This window comes from Grus americana, chromosome 12 (genome assembly GCF_028858705.1).
Source record: "Grus americana isolate bGruAme1 chromosome 12, bGruAme1.mat, whole genome shotgun sequence".
Classification (NCBI taxonomy): Eukaryota; Metazoa; Chordata; class Aves; order Gruiformes; family Gruidae; genus Grus; species Grus americana.
The window spans coordinates 16,120,458-16,142,787 of NC_072863.1; the positions used below are offsets into that span (position 1 = coordinate 16,120,458).

Sequence of the window (22,330 nt, forward strand, 5' to 3'; positions counted from 1 at the left end):
CTATGCACTTTATTGATAAAGCTTCATCTGCATTGTTTCAGCTGGTCATCTTCTAAAATGTATTTGTGAGACAACATTACCAGGAAGGTTTCTTCCTCCTTCCTTTTGAGAATGATCCACCCTGTCTGATCTGTGCAGGAGAGAATCATTTTTGTTAGATGATTAGAATTTCAAACTGAACGGAAGTCTATGTGGAAAACCCAATGACTTCCGTGTATTTCAAATACTATTACTTAAACATGTATGGATGTCAAAGATCATATACAGTGATCTTTTATCCATCCCAGATTGTAAACCTACTGTAAAATGATGGGATGTGTTTTTTCTATTCCCCCCTCCTTTTTAAAGAAGCAATAAAACTGTACATTAAAAGACAGGAAGGACATTGCTGAGTTACAAAAGAATGCCCCCTTCGTCAGTAATTTGTAAATGTAAACAAAAAAGTTCAAGTAGAAAAGCCAACAAGTGTGCTGCTGCTTCGAATATGTTTTCTCACCCCATGGGGTTAGGGCAAAGTTCTTTAAAAACGTGTCTTCATGGCGGTCATGAAGCATCTCAAAAGAGTCCTGATCTTCACTACCAAATATCACTGGTGAAGCTAAGCTCCTTTGCTGATAAAGGTAGCAATGGGTTGTTCCTGTGAAACTCTTGGGGATCCTTCATGGTATTGTTAAGAGGTAGCTGTCCATTTAGTAGTGTCAAAGGTATGTTACAGTATGTGTGATGGTTGCTTATGGAAGCTATTGGCAATGTTGCTGCTGACACATCATATTCATATCCTCTGCAATAATGTCTCATTTGCACAGAGTCTGCTTGATGGTAATCAGTTAAATCAGCCCGCGATTCTACCAACGTGGCAGAAGTGCCTGTGACGGCAAGAGAGGGTACAGTCTGGAGGTCTCCAAAAAGGCCCTGCTCTGCAGAATCCAGGACCTGATGCCGAGACACCACCTCCTTTTTCTTCCCTGGCATTTCAAAGACTAGGCGCTTCCAAAACTTAGAATTCAGTTTGCTGCTTTTTGGTCCTTTCCACTTGACCACTGAGAGAAGTTTGATGGTGTGCTTTAAAGATTCCACTTCGTGATAATTCACTTTCCCTTTTAATTCAGTACACTCAATCAAAATAACTTTGATTTCTCCACTGACTAGCATGTTATGGAGTCTGTTTTCCATCTCAAAAATACTCCATCCTCTCCTGAGAACATAGTCTGGAGTTAACACGATAATGAGTCTTCTGCTTTGTTCAACACATCTTGTGAGATCTTCAATGTAGGCTACAAATTATAGAAAGAGAGAAAGAGTAAAGAATAAAGAAGTCTATTGTATCAAAACATCAGGCTTGCAAGCAAGTATAACAAAATCCTAAAGCTTACTGATCCATGCCATTTAAGACAAGGGGCATTTCACAATATACTCCAACAAAACCAGGATCGTGTATCACAACATATTTCTATTTATGGAGCACATATAGAAAACTCCTTAATAACACCCTCCATCCATTACTGGTTTTCCCTGTTCATCTCAACAGAATGACATTTACATAATCTCCTCACTGTGTAGATGCATTAGAGGCTAAAAATACATATTTCACTTACTGAAAAAATATAGGTCAAGATCAATGTAATGTTTGTGTAAATTTTAAAATTAACGCTGGTTATGATTAACATCGCATCGAGGGAAGCACACTCTGGGAAGCAGTTCTTGTGTTTCAGATGCAAGGACACGAGGGTGCTGCAGGGTGTATGAACTGTAAGTTGCACGAGCTCAAAAAGAAATCAACCCTCATCACATGCAGAACTTGTGCTATTGCATAGAAGCATCATGGTAGCTCTTTGTTCTTTAGGTATTGACCACAAAAGCACAATAATGTTCTTTGTGGCTCAACGGTCTGTTTTCATATCACAAACCTGTGCTTCTATGTACCCCAAGGTATTAACAGAAACTTCACAAGTGACAGGAACAAATGGAAAATTTAAACATATTGGAGGTGTTTATTTGTTGAGACATTAGTGACAAAGAAAATAGTATTCTTCTTTTATTCATGCATGCCAAGTAGTTGCAAACGATCAGTGTAAGCAGAAATGCCAGCCCCATCGTTAGCTCCATGATGTCAGCTTATTGAACTACAAAATATTCTTGAAGTTGGACTCGGATCCCTGAGTTTCATTCGTCCCAGGGATGGTAGGGAAGAGAAGCCAATTACACTGATCTCACATGGAACTGGAGGGGAAAGAGATCTACTTACAGCCCTGATCCAAAACCCATTCAAATGAACAGACCTCAACTAATTTCAATGGGTTTTGGGTCAAGACCAGAAAAATGAAATCATTTGAGAAAAAAACACTAAGGTCAGAAAAGCGTTCATTGCTTGCATAGCATTGTGATTGCAAGCTTAGAGGCAGGATATAATTTTTTTTTTTTTTTTAATCTACATGAATCTCTTGACCATGCTACTCTGAATGTGCCGCCTGACAACAGAGGAGAAGCATGTGTTATAAATGAAGACTTGGACACAAGAGCTGCACAGAACAGATCTTTACTCAGCACAGGGCAGGGCCTCTCTTACACACACTGCCCTCTAGCAGGAACAACGATTACAAATAACATCATTAATCAACATCTGTTACTGCAAGACTCATTTTTATAGTCCCAGGAACCATACCACAGCATGCTTATTCACACCACTTCCAGTAAAGTAAACAGCTACAAAATAGGCCAACAGGAACATTCTAAAATAGCTTATTTTCATGAGACTGAAGGCATAGTTAGCATCGAATCTGCCTTTACCAATGTTTTATTTCACCACTTAGCAGCAAGAAGAATTTCTTTCACAAATGGAAAAAAGAGGCAATTGCAAACATCCCACAGACACACAAAAATTTAAGACATACACATACATTACAAATGTCTATGCAACAATCCTGACTTTTAGTTAATGTTTTATGACTCTTTAATCATGCAGCATTTACAGTTTGGGGTTTTTTCCTTAAAATATTTTATGAGGAAAACCCTCACATTGCTCTGTGTAAAATAGTTACTCATTAATGAAAAAAATTCAACATTAAAATCCATGGGAGAGGCAGCGGAGAGGGGAGAGAATCAGCAACAATGAGAAAATGATAAGCAGAACTGGTGAAACAAAACTTAAGGAAAGGTAGAAATGTTCAATACAATGGAAAGAGATTATCCCAATGTATCAACAGCTCAGACTCTTCATTTTCTTCCTTTCTTTCTGCTCCCAAAAAGAAAGAATTTAGGTGGGAAGCTTCATCATTAGAGGTTGAATCTGCAAGATACAGTAAAACAACAAACTATCATGCATCTTTCCTGAGACATATTCATCCCTCCTTCAAACAACTCAGAACACTGCTATGTACAAGACAATTCTCTGCAGGACACACTACCGGTCAGTACTACATATCCAGGTTAGTGCTTAGCACAGCCACGCGTATACCATATGCATCCAATTAAAAAATAACCAAAACAACAAAACCAACAAACCAACAAAACAAACAAAAAATCATTCCACTTTCATCTCTTCAAATATCCAGCAGCAGTAATTTCAATAGCAACAACCCAGCAATGAGCCATTATACCATCTCAATCAAAAACTCACCACACTTTGCTTTACTCAAACAGGGAATGAGGTGGGAAGACACGAAAAATGCCCTGTTTTCTCAGATGGATACTTCTCCCCTCCGTGCCTCTCCCATACTTTGGCATGTCCACCTTACTTACTGGATATTGCAAGAAGTTAGAGCTTTCTACAGACGACTACACAGACACCTTCACAAATGACCACTCGGTGCTCCTTCAAATTCCCGGTTTGCAGCTGGTTGGATAGACATGGCCAATGTACAGGGTGGTGCACCGAGGATAAAGTGTATTGTAGGAAACTGGAAACTCCAATGAAAAGGCAAATGCATTTTCCAGCCATCTGGTCCAGAAGTACTTAGTACTCCCAATAACTTCAGCTTGGGACAGGTAGGTGTCAACTTCCCTGGAGCACATGGCTCCATTGGGTGCACTCTACATGTCCAACGTGCACAACTTAAAACAGTTCTGCGAGGAAAAGCATGGGGGTACAGATTCCTGTCTGTGGAAATGCAAGCTTTATTTTTTTCCAGTGGTACCAGACTGATGGCATACACCTGTCAGTTGCTAAATCACCCACCCTCCTCTCTCTGCAGAATTTGAGACCACTCAAAAAACCGCAGGTTGAGTTGTCTTTCTTGTGTTCTGTCCATTCGAAGGTATTGAATCCAAGCAATCCATATTGCAACACAGGATGGAGAAAGGGTTGTTTTCACCTTTCCAGTGAGCTAAGAAGGAATTGTCAAGAAATGGCTCTGTCTCAAGAGAAAAACTGAGCAGGGATTTCAGGAATGACATAACCAACTAGGATCAACTGTAAGATTCCAGACCAATATATTTCCATCAGATAAATATAATTTTGCTGAAAATTCACTTTTGCTGCAGGAGGTGTCAACTGCAATGACATTTCATTGTGAGGGGAGAAAAAAATTGTCTTGACAAAATCAGTATGGAGTTACTAGTTTTTAATTCTCAGAGATTGTATTTCATCATAAACTAGAATGTAAAAACGAAATGTCAGCATTAGAATTAACCCACGTGATTTTATTGAAGAAGAACATTTTAAATTTTGACCCTTTTTTCCCCCCTGAAACACCATTTTGCAATATGACACAAAAATTGTTTTCAAAATGTTAGCATTTCCCAGAGGTCAAAAAAATTACGAGTAGCTCTATCAGTAACTTACTTACATCACGTCCAACGCAATGCCCAAGGAGGTACGGACAGCAAGAACTTTTAGACCCATAAACAAACATAGTTTTTTGCGTAGTTGCCCTTAGTAATGAAGACAGATCACCTGACAGCAAATATGTGCTCACCAAACCTATCAACATGTAAGGATGCTGAGCTGTAGTTTGAAGCACTGAAGGAGAGAAGTCCAAGACATGCATCCCGTTTGCAATTAAATCATGCTGCCTATTGAATCTTCAATAAGCTACACAAACCAGAGGCTGGAAGGAGACCCAGACAACCTAATATGCAAGCAGACAAAGAGCAAGGAAATTAATGAACACCATGGACACAAAGCTGCTTGCACAAAGAAATGACTAACTAACCAGAGTCAAATGATTTGCAGAAGCAGTTGAGGGAAAGGGAAAGAACACTAGATATCATGTAAAGTCCTACGGATATTTTTGGGAAGCACAGTCTGCAGCACCACAAGAACCGAAGAGTATCTACCAGCAACCCCATACTGGCTCGTTCCTGGCACTCTGAACATAACCAGCCTTTCTGCATTTGGCAATGTGACTATCAGATGAGAAAGTTATTTATAGAAGAATAATTCAGTCCTGGTTTCCAAACTGAAGAGTTCCCAAACCCTAACTCTGATTACTTTATTATAACAAAAATGATTGCGTGTCTTGTTTTTCCTATTTATTAAATATCTGTTGCTTCTGTTACCTCAGACCAGAGCAGTAATGCAGTTGGAACTGCTGAAACACACAGTAGAGTGATGGCCCCTCCCCAGAGAGAGCCCAATCCCAGTATAAGCTAAGGGACAGCTGATGGGTTCAACATAAAGAAACAAATAACGCAGAACAGCATGACACGCTGCCCTCTCAGCATACCACTTGCTTAGCCATGGTCAGACTTCCTGTATTTGACGTGGCAAAGGATGGAGGGATTAAGGAGAAGGAAAAGATGATGGCTCTGGGGATGTCTCCTCGCAGACTGAAGTTTCTGAAGTGGGTGATTTTGATGAACTTGTTTTGGCGATATATGTTGGAATCAAAACTCTGATATTTAGAATCAAATATTCCTAGACTCATACATGTTAGAAGGGGGCTCTGGAGGTCCAATGCAGGACCAGCTACAATTGCTCAGGGCCTTGTCCAGTACAGTTTTGAAGACCGCCAAGGTTGGAGGTTTCTTCTCAATGTCTCTGGGTTCTGTTCGTGTCTGAGCTCCCTCATGGCAAAGAAAATATTTCAAATGTTTAAATGCAATTTTCAGTGTTGCGACTTGTACCTGTGACGTCTTGTTCAACAACTGTGCACCTCTGAGAAGAGTCTGTCTCCATCTTTGTGCTTTCCACTGGAAAGACAACAATAAGATTCCTCCTTGGCTTTGGCTTTGTTGGCCTTTTCTTCAAGAAATACAGTTCTTTTGGGCTTTCCTCTCATACTGTGTGCTCCAGCTCCCTGACCACCTTGGTGGCCTTCAGTGGGCTGTAAAGGGTAGCCAGGCTTTCTGGCTTTTGTTCATATTTCTTCCACTTTCAACTATGACTATCCCTGCGACCCCCGCCCATGCCTGGCATTAAGTGTAAGATTCATACAGAGTAGACAACCAGGGACTTCTGAAAGGTGTTTGTGGAGCTGGGTACTCTATTCCCATTCCATGTAAATGGTGGCCCCTACCTAATTAAGGCTTCTTGGGAACTCCAGGCACACAGTCCAAATGGGTTTTCTTCACCCAGGAACCCAGGAAGCTGGAATTCACCAGGTAAAAACCACGCAGATAGGCAGACAACACTACAAAGTGCCAGAACTGCAATATCAACTGTTGGGTGCTTTTTATCACATGCCTTAGGTGCTCTCCTGTTGTGCTGACAACCTCTCATTTTTTAGGTAAAAGCAAAGATTTTTATTCCATCATTGCTGTTCTTTTCAGTGCCTGATATCTATACCCTGGGCTGAGCTGGAGTGAATTGCTGATGTTTTTTCAATCCTGTCAAGATCAAATGCACATATGCTTAGAGAGCAACTAGATGATGCTCTAATAGATTTGTATTGCTGGTATTAAAAATCCAACTTGACAGTTTTGACCTCTTCACTTTCAGGGTTTAAAATAATTTGCAGAAACCATGTGAGAAAAATATCTTCCTCTGATGTAGTCCCAATTTTAGAAGATTCAAGTGCAAATAGATCTTTCTCTCTGTAGACACATCATCCCTAGCAAGACAGAAAATGGCTCAGGTAAAAACAGAACTATTCCTATTCCTATTCCGCCCCCCCCCCCCCAACTATTCAGTCTCCTCAGGTCTCCTAACACTGAATTAAAAAGCTCACAGGGCTTGAGACTCTGCTTGCTGTGGGAAAGGGTTTGTTAACAAAGCCCTGAAAACTAATAGGGTGGAAAAAATGGTAACTGCTAAGAAACTTTAGTAACAACTGCAACTGCATCTTAGGGATCACAGTCTCCTTACACAGGCTAACGTGTTCAATTATGCCTTAGTTACCTAGGCAGAAAGGTACAGGTGCTGTCAGCTTTGACAGAATGAAGAGTGCTCACTCTGCTAAGACCACAGAATATTCTTTAAGAAAGAATAGCTGCTATAGTACTTCCTATAACATGCAACTCAAATCCTGGGTTACAAAGTTGGTGTTGCTGCTTGCACGGCACACTGCATGTCATGTCTCCCTACCATGTCTCCCATCTCACCTTCCAGCCTGTGTGGCCACCTGGGTTTCTGCCTGAGTCAGAGCAGAGAAGCGGCGGCTACTTCAGACCCATTTCCACCTTGCCAGTTCGGGAAGCCGGGTCCATCTGTGCTGCTTGCAGGCAGCACCAAGAGTCATTATGGAAGTCCTTGCTAGCCACCATGTGGTGGGCATCACTGAGGCCCTCGGCATCCTTCACAGTGGTTCCCACTAGGACAAAACACTCCACTGGGAAAACATTTATATCCTGGCAGGGCGCGGAAACCAACATCTACTGCGAAACATGAGTCAGCCTCATCTGACCTGAACTCTGGAGGCCAGGGATCTGCTTCCCAATGGTGAAAAGGTGGCCTCAGTCATCATCTCCATCCTCCTAGGGACAGCAGCAGTTGCTCCATGGGCATCCATCTCTGAAACGGATGATCCTCAGCGCAGAGCCGAAAGGCAGAGCTCAGACATACAGTGTGAAGGAGCTTGCTGCTGGGTGTGTGCATCCCAGCTAAAGCACATCTGGCTGTAATCTCTCCCTCGGCTGCACCGGGACATGCAGAGCCTATCATAGCTTTTCCCCAGAGGTTAAGAGATGAACCAGCTGGACAAAAACATAATCAAACTTGTCCCTGAATTTTTCTGAAGTCAGCTTTTTAGTTTGTTCAGAGAAGTGTGCAAGAAAGTTAATGAAATACTATTTATTTTTTGCTTGCTCTCAAATCCAAGTAGCAGCTGTATGTATTGCTTCATGCCAGCAAGCGCGCGCAATAATGCACACCCTCCTGTGGCAGCACCTTAAAATTGCACAGATGATATGAAACCACCAGCCTTACAAAACACACCTTATTTGCTGTACTAGTGGAATGGCACACATTTCAGTACACAAGATATAGAAGCAAACACATCGGAATGGAGAGAGGGGAAGCATTACACTACACTGAAAGTCGTTTACACCAAAAGACGAGGAGATGCATTACATGCGAGAAGAGATATTTCCTAAAATAAAAAAAGATAACCGCAATCAAATCCCCATTTTTCTATAGAAATTGACCCTAAAGAGCTATATATTTTGTCAATATCTGCCACTTTTTGAGACAGTCACTCTAAAATGTGTTATGTTTACCTCCGAAGTTTCTAGCGGGTCCATACCACATCACACTGCCTGCTCTCTTCACTAAGCACCGCAAGCCCTGGTAAGGCTGGTGAGCAGTAGGCAGAACACAGCCACGTTCCACTTCTCCAGCGCACATGGAGAGCTTACAAATACAGGAGTCTGAGTGTTCCCTCCTTCCCCATCACCTCTCCCTCCCTCTTGCCCCCTCAAAATAAAGTGCCTTCCCCCATATCTTTTTCAAAGCTAAAGGATGCAAATCAGACTCATTTCAGTTCCACATTTTATTCTGCATTGTCATTATGTCTGATGAAGCGTTCTTGAAGCTCCATGTGTTAGAATCAGGCCCTTTCATATTACCGAAGAAGTGAGTTTGAGAGGAAAAAAGAGGTATTAAATCTGTGAATGTTCATAAATGAGAACTGACGTTTTCAGGTACCCTACATTTTCAGGAGAGGTTTAATGACTACCCAAAGTGATGACAAGTATTTGCTGAGTGTCTGACTGACAAAAATAGACAAAAATAAAATACTATGCTGGCTGGTACAGCATTTGGAAAGAAGACTCTCATTTCAGATTAATCTGTGCTTCGGTACAGTTATCATTGAAGGGCTAGCTTTAAACTCTTTAATTCACTTGTATAATTGCTACGTATAACTGCTGTTTTGTTGGATATAAAACACCTATTTAGAAGAGTTCTGTGATTTTTAACAGAAAAAGTTGTATTTTCTCTTAATATCTAAAAATTCAGTACTACTTACTCGTGTGTCAGAAATAAGGCAGCTACGAGCCAAGTCTCCTTTCTGGAGTAAGTCACTAAGGGAGTAAAACACACACCTTGCAGGGGCAGGGCAAAAGAAATAGGGGAAGCAGCTCTAACCTAGGAGCTGCAAATGCACACGATAAATTCAAGATGCTACAGGGGAATTTGCACAATCTCTGACCAGTCTCTGACTGCTCTTTCCCAATGGTACAGGATTCAGAGCTCTGTTTCCAGATCCCTCAAACATCAGAAAAGAAGTAGGCTCCAACTTCTGGGGCAGCCACTGGGGTTTGGCAGCAGCAAGGCAGCAGTTCCACGCCTTTTGGCAGGCAGGTTGCTAATGCAGCCATGTTCTGGCTGTTTCATGTTTGGGCACATCTGCTCTAGCACAGCCATTGCTTTGTTTTCTTGTTCATACTTCCTATAGAGTAGCGCATACAGACAGAAGTTCATATTCTCTTCTAATATTTTTCATGGAAGTGATTTGCAGACAGAATTCGTAAAAAAAGCTTATTTTTCACAAGAGTAGCATTTCAAATAAGTGTGATATTAAAGCAAACATACTGTGCATTCACAATTCATCAACATGATCCATACGATTCATGGTCTTTTTGACTTGTCCAAAAATGAATCTGGAAGAAAAGATGCCATAACCACAGCTAGAAAGGCATTAACTGTTGGTACAGACATCCAAAGGCACTGCTGAATCTTCAGACATGGCAGCAAAACTGATTTGAAATGGACAACTGTATTACACCATCGGCATGGAAAACAGCATTGGATCACTGGGCTGTACACAGTCCTCTGAAGAATAAGTATTGCTTAGACATTACCAATTACTCATACCGTAGTAACACTGCTCAGAAATGCAACATTTGGTCAAAACTCTAATGAAAAAATTGCATCTATACCATTACCTGGGAAATTATTGTAGCTATTTATGAGACTTCAAAGTTAGGGAAAAAGACAAAACACAATGGGAAAGATGACTTTTACTTATAAAGCTGCTGTAGACAAACAAATAATTACTGGAAAAAATAATAAACAATAATTCCATTTTCAATGATAAAACAGAGAGTACAGATTTATTTTTTTTTTTAAGTTTCCTGCTTAGCTGCCTGCGTCTGATGTAGAGATTTTGGACTACAGTACTGCTTGCAGCGCTGCAGCCCTCCCTGTAGGAAGGTCCAGCTCCTGCCTCTGCTGAAATCAATGGCAGTTCCCTCTGATTTCAGTGGTGCAGGAACAAGCTCTTATCTAGAGCTCAAATTTACAGCACTGAGGAAACTTTACCAATCCCCACAACCACTTCACAAAGAGAGGTTTCCCATATCTAGTACTTATTGCACGGTCCAGGCCTTCATGACACATCAGAGAGAATTAAAACTGAAAGGTCTGAAATACTTACTTCCACTAGGGATCAGGTCCCTATCTGGAATGAAGAGCTTATATCCATAGTGCTTTTCTAGAACATCTGGCAAAATTTCAAGTGCAAACTGCTCCTCTTCATTATTATCACAATCTAACGCATCAGGATCCACTTTGGTGTATGAAAGATACGCATCATATTCCTTGTTGTCTGTAAGAAAACAAATTCGTGGTCAGCCTGCTGTTTTCAAGAGCGTTATAAAGAATCCAGGAAAGTACCAGGAAATCATATTATTCCTTGAAACGATCAAGCATTTCCCAACAAAGTTGGGACTTTTCACAGGAACATACAACCTGGCTTCCACAGAGAATTTTTTCAGATCCAGACAAAGGATATCTTTTCAGTTTTCTTCTGCATGTTGAACTAGTTAGTAACTCTGCTTCATGTGCTCAGTGTACATGTTTCACATCTGAAAAGATTGTGGGCACAATTTTGATACAAATACTAAAGCTGGAACTTCTTATTTTAATCCTTTACTTATTGCTAATGGAAATCTTTCTTTCAACTCATGCCTCAAGAGTGCTATGGATTATGCAAAAGTTTTGAGCTTGGAAAAGTTTTTGAGCCTGGAGAGTTTGGAAAGTTTTGAGCAAGGAAAACTTCCTTGCACAAGCAATTATAAGAAAATACATGACTTGACTCAAATGAATACCGATTACGCAGAAAACACTGACAAAAGTCCAAAGCATTTTTTTCAGAAAATCTTGTAGTTTTTAAAACCAGTATTGTAATTTTAGAGGTCACTTGATCCAGGACATATTAAATACTTGGGACTCACAGTATGAGAGAGAGAAATAACTCCCAGAGCAATCAGGGTCCAGGGGGAGACTTTTCCCTGCATTCTGCCTGCAGCTCAGGGGTGGAGGCAAAGCAGTGGGTGGCAGAGGGGACCCAGGCAACGCCACAGGAGGACAGCAGGGCTGCAACACAGTGGCTTCGCTAGAAATGGCAACACATCCCCTCCTCCTGCACAGCTCTGGCGCTTGTCTCCAGCTCTCTGCATCCAAAACATGAAGCTAAGAGCTGGCGACAGTGCCAGGAACAGAAGTGGCACCACTATTGAGCTTGGGATCCGTGCTGGGATCAGACTGGCTTAGTGACATTTCTCTTTGCGATTCCCCTGCAGGAATGGAAAATAGTATATCGAAAAAGTCAACCTTCAGCAATTCAGTCTCCAGAGAACAGCACAGCTGCCAGTATTTACAGAAAATTAAAAAATCAAATAGTTAATATTGTGAGGACAAAACTGCATGAATGAAGGATTGCTGAGTACCAATTATCTGTAAAGAATAATGCACATGAAAGACAATTAAATCAGTTAAAAATCATCAATATATTCTGATAAAAAGAAAAAATAGCTAATCCCAATATGATACATTCCTTGATGACCTTGAAATGATGGTTACTTTCTTACAATTCTTGACACAAAGCCAGACCCATGAGGGTCAGAGCTACAGACAAAGCATGTGAATAATTATATGTTTGTAAAAGGCAATTTGCCTAGTGTCACCACAGCTGTATGGGACGGTGTCCACCTGGCTTGCTGATACTTCTCTGAAATCAACAGCCTACAAAAATAGTATAAAAGAAACAAAGGCCAGTCAGCTTTGGAGGCCTGTCTAAAACCTGCTACCCTGTCCATAATGAATCCTGCCAAAACCTTTTAAGAGAAGCCAGCCACCAAGCAAGCCAGGAGGCAAACATCCCTGAAAACATTTGAGAGCTCTGCAAAGGCAGCAAAGCAAACCCCAGAGCACTGACATCCCTGGTTATAAAGCAGCGTGAAAGCCGCACACGGATTGTGCGCAAGCAGACCCTGAGCTCCCTGCCCCCTCCAGCTGCGCGGGTACAACTGCCCTCTCTGGTCACCTCTATTCAGAACACAAGTAAGACGAAGACAGAACCAGTTCCCTCGGGCTCCTGTGCGTCCGTACACTTGTGTTACAGCTCTACGGTCTTCACAAGCTTCACATACACAGGACACAGCAGAAGGACCTATCTGTGCTTGCCCACCACTTGCTCTGTGTGCTTTGGATGCAGCACTGTTTGGCGCCATTTTCTAAATGGTTTCCCTTAATCCTCAAAACCAATGCTATGCACAACACAGGAAGTGAATGCATCCAACATTGCGTACATAGGATATCTTTAGAAATAGGAATAAAGCAAATTTGTTGAGTTCCAAATCTTCTATTTTGAAGAAATACATGTATAAATGGAAAATGACCCTGCAATTGCATCTATACAACTGACTGCTCATGGGAGCTCTGTATGCTTCCCCAATAGCCTACATAAGTAGAAAGAAACATCCCCATACATGCTTTGACTTCAGGAACATTCTGCCTCCATCTTTTATTCTGCAAGATCAGAATGATAAATAAAGCGGCAATAGTTCTAAAATCATGCATTGGAAAAATAAAAGGTTGTTTTCAGAACTAACATGCACACAAAATCCCCTATGTACTCATGGGCTTTCCTCTAAACAACTAGAAAATAATATTGATTCATAAATTAAAAAGTGATTGAACCAAGGAAGTTACATGATTAAAAATGCAGCAGCAGATTCACACTGAAAACATGAGATAAATGAATCAAAGTATCTGGAGGAAGTTGCCACTTTGGGTCACTTTCTGTTGGTGTGAACCAGGGATGTTATGGTGGTATAATCCCAAGGTGTTAGAGGTAGATTACTTCCAAACCCACATAAACTCACCCTTCACTTTCTCCTAGGTATCAGTACAAATATTGTGTAGTATTGCATTGTATCAAAAAAGCAGCATTTTAGGTTTTCCCACTCACACATGAGGATCAGGAAAGAGGAAGTTTCCTGACCTCTATCCCTGCTATTCATCATTCCACATTCTAAAATCCCCTGGATGTCATTCCACTTGTTCTCCAAAACTCCTGTGGATTTCACTGTAGCGAAACATTTTCACACCATATCTACCCAGTGTCAAACAGAAACAGTTATTATTTTGATAACAGTAATACTAACTGCAGAAAGTAACAGGTCTGTGCAACTGGACATTGTTTTGGCACAACATGGGAAATGTGTTCCCTGCTCTTTTTTCAAATTGTTTCTGGATAAACCATTCCGGACTGCCTACATGACTCCTAAGTGTTACAGTGGGCTATGAAAAGTACCTGTACTTGAGTACTGTACTTCAGATCTTTAGCAGATACTATCAAAAAAAATATTGATTATGCTATAATAGAAGTTTTAAGAATATAATAAAAGTATTTAAAACACTTGGATTTAGTTTACCAGGACTTACTCCAGCTTCATAGAAGCAGGAATGTTCTATATTCAGGAGAATTAAAGCTTCAATTTAAAAATATATGATAGCTTTAGGCACCAAACAGAATATATACTAGTGAGAGGGAAGGTGGGGAGGGCAGTGGGTGGGGAAGAACACTGAAAACCAGCCTAGTTTATTCCTAACCATATGCTCCAGGCAAGCTGTACATTTCCACTAAATTGCTTTCAGTCTCCCAATTAACTGAGGTAACTAGTTAGCCTCAGTAACAATCACCTCTCACTAGTTACTGGCGTTAGTTGGCAGCCTGAAGACAATTCAGTGGAAATGTTTAATGAAAAATACCTGGTGAAAGGGCTGCCCACATACAGTATGGAATCAGGAGAAGCGATCCTGGGCATACGTGGCACTGGGACGTGAACGTGAAGAGTTCTCCTGAGGAATCAGTTCACAAATGACATTCAAACCTCTAACAGACTCATGAACAATTCTTCTGACTGCCATTTGCTTATGGCACAGCCCAGTGACATTTCAGTGAAAAGACACATTGATTTCAGGGGGCTTTGGGAGAAAGTCTTAGGGCTTTACACTGTTGGGTGCTTAGTAGTTTGAACTGAAACTGGCAGCAGGTATCTTTTGGAATTCATTTCAGTCTAGAAGTTTCATCAATTTGGGTCTCTGAAGTATTTCCATTGCATATATTGAGTTTCCAGAGCAACTGCTTACCATCAGCTGCTTCGTCTCCTCCAAAGTTCTGTCTGTAGAACAGCATTAACTCTATGTTGTAGCACTTATAGATGGTCACGAGCAAAATAAGAAGAAGAAGGATGGCTCCCAGTCCTCCAGCAAGCTCTATTTTGTAGATCAAATCTAAAATTAGCAAGGAAAGACAAAAAGGTTATGATCTTTCCGAGCTTTATTTGCTCTAATCCACTGTACAATTCCACATAAAATTGTGCAGCTTCCAATTATAACCGCTGTAACATTAAGGATGCCTAATTTTTTTGTTCATTACCTATCACTTAACTTTACCCATTTACTCCATCTACTGCTCATCTGGAATCACCATCCAGAATGCATTTGAGGCTATAATCATACTTCTTCTACAAGGGAGTTATGTAGTGATTTTACACAGAGGATTAATCAACTTTTAATGAGCTTGTGGAATTTGAACCCTCTGTATTGGCAAAGTGCATCAAATGCTGCATGCAGTATGTGAGAGTAGATATACTAGACATATTGTACCCCATTTGGGAGGCTCTAGTCCCCCCAAAATTATTAAACATTGGTTTTGTATTTGTGAAGCCAGTGGATGAGCTGATATGAGCTGCCAAGCCAGGACTTCAGCTGAATCACTGGAGAATGAACTGAGCATCCAGAATGCCCAACATAACCTGAGAAGCCAGGAGCACGCATCAAGCTGCTAAAAGCCGCTTTGTTTGAGTTGTGACGGCTACTAACAGAATTCTCACGTTTGTTTAGTACGCATTATACTTTAATGGGAACTAGTGCTAATTAAAATTTCCTACTGGGATGCTTTTGTTAGGAAACATCACAAGCAGTTTGCCTCAGAGAACTTCACAAATTCATCCAAATGCAATTATCCATCTTTTACAGCTGGGGAGACAGAGGCATAGAAAAATGAAGCAACATGTTCAAGGTCATTCCGCAAACGAATGCCAGAATGGGATAAAACTTCTTGAATCCCAGTCCAGTGCTCTACCTGATTCAAGACACTAACTTTAACAGTCTTGCTCTTTAGCCTGAAATGTCCTCAGAACACAATATTGCTCATAACACCGCTTGGCCATAAAAGACAAAAGATGACAATTTGACAATAGCTACCTCTAACAGCCTATAGTAGTGTAGATAAGATGTCATGAAGATATTTGCTGCTGTGATAAATACAGCATGAAGATGTAAAAACTGTAATACAGGCAAGACAAAGTTTTCGTGATCTTTACGCTTCTAAAACTTAGGTCAGAAGAAATTACTGGTATGTCATTTGTGTCATTTTCAAGATAAAAAGCAAATTAGTTGTGTATCTTTTGGGGTTATTCTTGCCTCGCCATGCCTTGTATTTCAATAATTAACATCAGATGTCAAGCTATTCCCAGTTTACAGTATCTCTGATGTCTGTCTGGTAAGAAGTCATGGACTAATAGATGGAAAAAGTCTATTATAATAGCTATTTAATCTCTCTGAGAACACAGGGAATTCATGAGACTTTTATTACACTGCACGATAAAGTTAGCATATGCTCTGGGGATAAATCTGGTCAAATGGAGAACAGAGTTGGTTAAAATCACTTTGCGGGGGAAAAACTTTTTTTTTTTGGTAGTTGTAGTGAATCTTTTTTGCTAGGAAAGTGAGATGATGGCAAAGCTGCCAGCTTGGAAGGAGAGAAAATGCTGAGCCTTGGTCACCTGCAGCCCACAAAGGAGCACAGACTTGTGTCCACTTGCTGGGGAAACGGCAGGGTATTGAGCAAACACACAAAATTCAGCTCAAAAGGCAGAAATTATCTGCTTTTGCATGTCCTGTATTTGTCCTACTGCCCCATAAGCTCTCCTAGATTCTAGACGTAAGGAGGCAGAAAGCCAAGGCTTTTGGGCTCCTTATCCGCATTCCAAGTTGGAGGCAATGGAGAAAGCCAGAATGTTCCATTTTCTTGCCTACTCCAGGTCTTAGTATCTGCCATTGATTAATGCCTTGCACATCAAGTGGTCCTCACTGAGGTCAATAGGGAAGGCAGCACATGCAACATTAGGAAAGGAGCTGAATCTGGGCTTTGTGCTATAATAGTGGCTGAAAATTAGTAAATAATAACATTCTGATAGTTTCTGATGTTAAATAACATAGAAGGACTTAGCCACAACGTACCACAGAGGATTACGGTCTTTAAAGTACTGCAAGTGTCATAAACACCCAATAAATGAGAAACAAATGTATTTTAAAAGGTTCCGCATCATTTAGTACTATATCAGTGTCAAAAAATTAGTTTCCTGCATGTCTTCAATGAAGGCAACCTCCATGAAATAAATTGTGATCAAACATCATTATAATATTTACTTTTATCTAAATTCAGGGCTTCTTTCCACTAAAAGCATGGCTTGATTTATTCTGCAGTTCCTGACAAGTTATTCATGTTCCAGGACAGTTATGTTATAGACTATGTAGACTTCAATCACTAAAATACTGAACTGTTTTCAAATTCTTTTGAAGGGAACCCTGAACTATTTCCACATCTAAGGGACAAGTGGGTGTATATTGTGTTTCCATGTAATTTGAGCACCAAACATGCTAGGACAGCATGGAGAGAAAAAAAGAAAAGCAAACTCAGGATTGTCCAGATCTTATTTTTGAACTACTTGAAAGCAAATGACAATGTGGTCTTGAATTAAGTTAGTAAAGAACGTGATAGCAGACAGTGGTATTCAGATCTCAGGAGCATGCTTGATTCTGTTTTTGCATTGGTAGCTTTGGGTGTTTGAAATTGGATTTGGTTCTTTTTTCAGTAAAAAAAATATTTAAAAAAATCCTAAATGATGATGCATGCTCTGCGGCTATTGGTACACTGGTGCTGTACAGACAGCAACCCTGTATTCTCTGAAAGCATTTGTGAGGACCGTACCACTAATAGAGCAAAAGACTTTAACGTATTTTACCTTAAATATTTGAACAGTTCCTTTTTCTTCCTTAAAGCAAAGCATGTGCTTAAAAATAACCACCTGAACTAACTCCAGAAACTCTTACACTACAGCTATAACTTGGATTTAGGGTTTATTCCTGGGTTTTTTTGTTTTTGTTTTTTTATCCAAGCCTTCCTAGTTTAGCAGGACTCATGAATTATGCCAGCTTGTGTACACCTAATGTGCTGCAATCACCCCTTTGAACATGAGGGCAGATATAACCTACAGCATGGTGACAATCTGGAGACGAAACAGAGCTACAAGCACCCTTAGCAGGTAAGGCTTTGGAGGGAGGGGGATTTCTCTGGCTGAGAGATCTGTGCTTCCTCTTCACCTCTGGTGCTCCAGCATCTGGAAAGTTGCAGCACATTGCAATAGGAATCCACGATCCCTTCTTTGACATGCACAAAGGATGTTGGTCAACAGCTTTCTACCAGTCCTGCCCTAAATCTTGTCACGGTTCAGTAAATACAGCAGTATTTCCTGGCTCATGAATACTCTACAGTCAAATCCAAGCTGGAGAAAGCTAGGATAAGAAGTAATTATATCAAGTTGCAGACAGGAAAAGTTTGGTCAAGTATTTGTAAGAACTTAATAAACAACAAACAGGACAATGGGACAGGCAGTCAAAGGACACAGTGAAAATACTGTGGTTATTTTAAATGACACTTTAATAGCTTGAAAATCAACTATTGAGAATGCCTGAGGGGAATATAAGCTTTCTACAGCCACAGTGCAGAGAGAAATGAAATAGTAGCTGAGAAGTGATCCTTTCCACCTCCAAATTCTGTATTCAGCACTGCTTCTTCCATAATTTCAGCAGAGCTCTGAAATATCTGCATTTCCTTATTATAAACAAACCTAGCTTGTTGTTCTAATATATGCAACACAGCTGAACATTTAACAGTGTTAACATAGATATACTTACTATTAGTTGTATATTTATGAGGTTCAGGGGATGGAAAGGTAGAACGCTTTTTGCACTAAAGAGTCTAGTCCTTCATGATGACCAGATTCCTTAATTAAAATTGTGGCATCCTGTCAGTTTAGATGTTGAATATACATTTGTGTGTGTTCCACACCACAACTGCGTGCCCTTGTTTCTCAGAGTGGTTTGCACCTTGTGTACTGTGTTTAATCCTTATCACTTAGCGTAAAATATAACGTACGTTATGCCCTTCTTTCTGGCAGGACATAAAACTTTCACGTATAGAGGAAACTGTGTAAGTAGGACTTGATTCAATTGATTGACAGGACTGCATACTGTACTTTCACATATATAACCTGTGAATCACATGAAAGAATAGCAAAAAAAAAAAAAGGGGGACATTGACCCAAAAGTTTCCTCTTCCTAGTAGCCCTTTTTTGTCCCAACACCACCCTTCCCTCACCTTTCATTTTATAGAGATTATAGCCATGAAACACAGCACTTAGCAGCCAGCATGCCTTTAGGTAAGCTGATGACTATGGATGTTTTCCAGAACTGGTTTTGTTTTTCTCCCATCTAGAAAGGCCTTGGCTGGTGTTCCACCTGGCTCTTAGTTCACTTGTTCCATGGTGATGTCTACCCTAGGCCCAGAGGTCAATCTGCAGCACGCTCAGGTACTAACAGTATATTTAAAACCTCTCCAAATGGTCACAGTTTTGTGGGATTTTGCTCCAAATGTGATGATGGAGAGCATTGGCTTTTTAAACTGACACTAACACTGCAATCCTCAATCTGCTGAGAAGCACGTCTCTTGCCTTCGTGGTCTGAAAGCACACGAAGGACTGGAAGAGCACTTGCAGGTGTCCCCCGTGACAATATTTCTTCTCCTCTCTTGGTAAATTAATTTACAGCCAAGAATAATGGCAGAAATCTGGACAATGTATTAACTCTTTAGTCCATCTCCTGTGCTGATGGCTTTGTGGTTTCACATTGCGTCTTTATCCCAAGCGTGTAACCCTCCTTTGCTTTCCCAACAGTTACTGTCTTACAGCTTTTGTACTGCCTAATACACTGTATCTTAGAGAGATCACCATCAAATTTAAATGTCACCGTGCTTATGAATAGGAGAGGTGATTGAAGAAACAACATAAGAACTGTAATGAGATACTGTTACACTCCTTATGATAATGACTTCCACAAACAGCAGAGCGTAGCAGCACCTTTTAATTTGGAACATTCAAACCCAAATGGTTTCCTTTCTGCCACAGATGACTTGTCTGTAGTGGTATTCCCAATTCCAGGCACAGTACAAAGCAAAGCAACCACGATGGGGTAATTCTCCATTGATTTGTAGCTCCCATTGCAATGTTTTCATTCCCAAGGCAGTTAGAAACCAAAGTGCATGACAACTGTTTAAAGCTTTCAATTTAAACAGCAAAGCCAGGAAGTGGAGAAATACAAGAACATCTGATCTCACTGCTGAGGTACCTCTGCTAAGAAAGGTACATTTTAATTCCATCACACAATTACCTCTGGTCTAGTCAGTCAACTCCGGGTCAAATTCATAGGTTGTTCAGACCAAAATACTTCCACTGATTATATTGGTGCTTTATGGGCGACTGTATTCCAGGCAAGTGCATCACCTGCAAGGGTGATTCACTAGACACTAAAGAACAATTAATAAATTTTTTTCACAAACAGTAAACTGAAGCTGTAACACATACTTCAGCTCCAAGTAGGCACATAGGAACCCAGCCTGGCTCAGAGAGATCAGCGGAACCTTCGCTACTGGCTGACCTGTTGCTGCTGAGGCAGGCGAGAGTACCGCTAATTAGAGAATTACCTTTCTTGCGCAGAAGAACACTGGCATGTTTCCGTCCGTTTCTGTTTTCCACATGACACGTGTAGTTAGCCAGGTCTGCCTCTTCTACAGCATCAAAGATCAACATCAATTCAACTTCTTTTTCTCCAAGATGTTCTCTGAGGAGTCTGAAAGGAAGGATAGCAACTTCACTTAACTTGAACTAATATAGGTGGAGGATTCCCAAAAGAACCGTGATTTCTCAGCACAAGATATACAGTGTTCCTGGCCTCTTTCAGTCCTGGAGAAGGACTCAGGTTGCCTGATAGAGACTTCACAGAGGCATGTTTCATGACAATCAGAAGCCTTTTTCTCCTGCTATGTCTGTAGTGAGGAGCTGAATCAAGTGCAGGAAGAGTGGCTGCAAGTGCAATGGTTGCGTGTGGTTGCTTACCTCAGCTTCACCAGAATTAAATGCTAAAAACAATATTTCTTTTAAAAGAAGCAATAAATACTCACTTTCCAGAGAAGTAAATATGCACTACTAAGCCATCGCTAAGCAAATTATAAGGGAATATTTTAAAGGCTGGGTATTATGATGCATTTTAATGCAGTCTGGAAAACCAATGAAAGGAGCTGTGCTACTCTGTGGAATTTTCTTCTATTTTGGGGGGTTACATCCTGACTTTAAAAGGGAATAGTGTCAAGAACAAGAGCTCTCTGCTCCTTTGAGAGGACAGAGGAGACATGCAAAATCCCCACAAAGGGAATAGAAAGTTCTAGCAGACTTTCAGGCCAGAGGTATAGTCTTTTCATGTCATTGTTCTGATGGGAACATGAAAAAGAATGCAAAGTAAATGCAAGTGTTTTCTGATGCTGACATTAGGTCTAAAAATACAATGCCCTGTTCTCTCAAAAGGCTTCTTATCAGCTGCTCAAGAAAAAGTTACTGGTCCTTTGAATAAGGAAATGAAATGTCAAGTAAAATTTGCCAGATTCATTTGATCCTGTTAGTGTACCGCTACATCATGTCTAAGGGGGTAAACATAAATTGTGTGATGCCCACATTGCAAGACGTACTTCAGTGAGTCTTTTCTCCAAAAAGATAGTGTACAGCACTAAGAGATGAAGGTATAAATAAGATCCAGATTCACCAAAACCCAAATATCTTCTCCGGAGACTAAAGGGAGGCAATTGGGCACAAAGTAATTAACCAGAGAAGCAGAAACTGCTTCTGGAGAGCTGAAAATTTTTCATTAACAACAGCAAACCCCAGACTTCTCTATTAAAAGACAAAGTTTTTTGGGGGTTTCCAATGCACACACACTTCTTATGTACATCATTTCATACAACAAACATGGAACTCCACATCTGAAAACAAATCAGAAATGAGGTATGATGGCATTGCGCTAGACAATCAAAAATGCAAGCCTGATTGCTATAAACCACATATTTACAGTAAGATTTCATACAGCACAAAGCCTTTAAAGGCTTGAGTGATCTGACACAACTCCGAAGACGTACCAGAGCATCCACAACAATTCAGCCTCTTTCACTATGGCTGTGTAACTTGCAAAAAGCAAGTGGAAAAACATCAGTTTAAGAACAGGCATGTGTGTTGCATTTGGAAACTTGGATTGCATCTTTTTTTGCAAATTCACTCTCATTTATTGTGCATTTTTACTTTTTTTTTTTTTTTTTTTTATTCTGGCCAAGTGCTTAAAATACTGTAAGAAAGGCTGAATTTGCATCAATTCTGGCCAGAAAAGAAACCTCCTAAGAGAGCCTGATCTGTTTGCAGACTCAAATCGGTCTAAATCATTTGGGGTAAATTGATAAATCAATTCTTATTTACCTATTAATATTCCATATGTATATACAAC

General features: G+C 40.5%; 1 protein-coding gene across 4 annotated transcripts in view; it reads right to left on the reverse strand.

Moving 5' to 3' along the window:
* Positions 1–301: 301 nt before the first annotated feature.
* IL1RAPL2 (interleukin 1 receptor accessory protein like 2) overlaps positions 302–22,330 on the reverse strand; it is a 396,885-nt gene continuing 374,856 nt past the window's right edge. For all 4 annotated transcript variants that reach the window (XM_054840037.1, XM_054840038.1, XM_054840040.1 and 1 more), the window contains 4 exons: positions 20,490–20,635; positions 14,753–14,896; positions 10,752–10,922; positions 302–1,274 (listed from right to left, as the gene is read on the reverse strand). In XM_054840037.1, the coding sequence (XP_054696012.1) occupies positions 577–1,274; positions 10,752–10,922; positions 14,753–14,896; positions 20,490–20,635 (1,159 nt within the window). In that variant the 3' untranslated portion in view covers positions 302–576. The remainder of the gene's footprint in view (positions 1,275–10,751; positions 10,923–14,752; positions 14,897–20,489; positions 20,636–22,330) is intronic.